We start from the raw sequence: 2,500 nt of genomic DNA, 5'->3' as shown, positions 1-2,500 counted from the left end.
AGAATGAGAGAGAGAGGGGGAGGGAGAGAGAGACAGACAGACAGATAGAGAGAGGGAAAGAGAGAGAGAGGATGGATGGATGGATGGTTTATTCATATAAGGCCATTGTCCCTCATGAACAGGGTAAACAATGTACAACAATATAGTATCTGCATTTGACTAATAATCTTAATCTTAATCCTAATGAGTTCAGCAATCATGAAGTCATTACCGATCGCAAGTGGAATGCTTTGTATAAATAAACTGAAAAATTCCTGACAATCCTTTCATTACAAGAAGCCATAAGTAAGCTTAGCCGTAGTTGATTTGGATACCGATATAATTTTGATGGAATATATCGTGCTCTCACATCAGTCAATGCTGGACAATACAAAACAAAATGCAACTCATCTTCTTCACGCTGCTACCTGAATCTGAGATGTATGTGTAGCAACCATGATGGTCGCCATTACACACACCATTTAAAATACTTAGATCAAATGTGGTACACAAATTCAAATTCAACAAAAGTTTACCATACTCATTCACAATTTTATCTTGAAATGTTCTGTTCATGCTGACAGGGTGACTTAAATGTAATGAATCAATAATACTTGTCTCATGAAAAACTTCAGATGTTGCATCAGCAGTTCCACTGTTGAAGTCTCCTGCTAAGAAAATGTATACGTCATGAACTGTTAACAAACAATCCGTTAAGCAATCTTCCAACAAACTAATACCATTATCATGATCAAAATAGGAATACAACGGTGATCCCTCAGGTGGTACATAAACACAAACAAACAAAATATCTTTCATCGTGTCTAACATCGCTTTATCTATGAGGAAAACCAAAATATTAGCATAATTTACATCCATAGGGCGAACAAATGATTCATGTATTTTCTTGATAAGGCACACAATTCCGCCCGAAGGACGACCGTGATTAGAAAGTTTAATCGCAGGTTTATATAAAAATTTTAAAAAAAACTTGCGTAATTAGCAAAGATGTCTGAGTGAAAAGTCTCAAGAAATGTTTCTACGAAACAAATAACATCAAAAGAACGAACAAAAGTAACAAAATCCTTGTCTTAATTTCCCATTAATATACAATATCTTCAACGAGCTAAGTGTAAACACATGTGTATTTTTATCTCTGCCAGTCCGCACAACACGCCCCGTGCCGAGTTCACTCACACAGCCACCCCTGTCACTGTCACTGTCATCGACACGGTCTTTGGGTGCACAGGCACGTGTTGTTTCAACCTTAACCGGGTTTGCAACCGGTGTTATGTTTTTTGGCTGTTCCCTTGGACTTAACTGTGGAAAAATTACTTTGCGCATTCTGACATACAATGTTATCTTCTGGAGAAGAGTGGCCACAGTCCTGTTTCATTTCAGTCATATTCCCTTCACTATCCAGAGAGAATTTGATACCATCTATAACAAGATGGTCAAAAACCATGGACGCTCTTTTATTGTCACTTCTTGCCTTTTTCAAATGGGGCGTCAATTTACGTCTTATTTCCCTGATTCTAAACGAGAAATCCTTCCCTATGAAAATTCCCGTGCCCTGCACTTTTCTCTTTGCCTTCAGTAATTCTACCTTGTCTTTAAAATAGGTACAGCATCCGATCACTGGGGAGATGGACTTCTGGTTCAGGCGGTGCAGTCTGTCGAAGGGGACGTCACTGGCCAGCTCCAGCTTGTTGGTGATCATGTCCCTGACTGTTGCCTCAAGATCCTCCGTAGTCTCCTTGTCCGGTCTCTGCAGTCCGTAGAAGAGGACGTTGTTCCGTTTGGATCGGCATTCAAGGTCGTCCGTCTTCTTCTCCATGTTGGCGATCCTTTTCTCTAGGTTGGCGTTACCTTCCCTCAGCTCGGCGTTTTCTTCCCGAAGACTAGCACACTCTTCTGTCAGGTTCTTTACTTCACCTTGAAGCATACCAGATAGAGATGGGGAAAGAGAGAGAGAAACGTTGAGGAAAGGTGACAGTGTCTTCGTCTTCTTCTTCTTCTTCTCAGAGACACAGAGAGAGAGAGAGAGAGAGGGAAAGAGAGAAAGAGAGGGAAAGAGAGAGACAGAGAGAGAGAGAGAGGGGGAGAGAGAGAGACAGAGGGAAAGAGAGACAGAGAGAGAGGGAAAGAGAGAGACAGAGAGAGAGGGAAAGAGAGAGGGGAAGAGAGAGAGGGAGAGAGAGGGGGAGAGAGAGAGGGAGAGAGATAGAAAGAGAAAGAGAGAGAGAGAGACGGACAGACAGAAATAGAGACAAAGAGACAGAGACAAAGAGACAGAGAGAGAGACACACACACACACAGAGACAGCAAAATCAGAATAACACAAGGACGCACTTGCAACAAACATACACACGCACACACGAGCGCTCGGGCGCCATGTCCGTACATTGTTCATGTTGGTGGTATGTTGCCGAGTGGGCAAGTGTTTTAGTGTTTTGTTTTGCACTTCAATGAAACAGGCGAACATTTGAAAAATTAAATGTTAATCCATTATAGCTTTCAA

The 2,500-nt window shown here is 41.6% G+C and overlaps 1 protein-coding gene across 1 annotated transcript in view; it reads right to left on the bottom strand.

The window, feature by feature from the left end:
* LOC143300277 (uncharacterized) overlaps positions 1 to 1,924 on the bottom strand; it is a 1,018,322-nt gene extending 1,016,398 nt beyond the window's left edge. Inside the window, exons 1-2 of the mRNA XM_076613873.1 lie at positions 1,586 to 1,924; positions 1,177 to 1,214 (exon numbers count right to left, since the gene is read on the bottom strand). Of these exons, the coding sequence (XP_076469988.1) occupies positions 1,177 to 1,214; positions 1,586 to 1,924 (377 nt within the window). The remainder of the gene's footprint in view (positions 1 to 1,176; positions 1,215 to 1,585) is intronic.
* Positions 1,925 to 2,500: the final 576 nt, after the last annotated feature.

The sequence above is a fragment of the Babylonia areolata genome, chromosome 26 (assembly GCF_041734735.1).
Source record: "Babylonia areolata isolate BAREFJ2019XMU chromosome 26, ASM4173473v1, whole genome shotgun sequence".
NCBI classification, from domain to species: Eukaryota; Metazoa; Mollusca; class Gastropoda; order Neogastropoda; family Buccinidae; genus Babylonia; species Babylonia areolata.
Note: the sequence above shows the minus strand (reverse complement) of the source record. Positions and strands in the feature narration are given on the sequence as shown.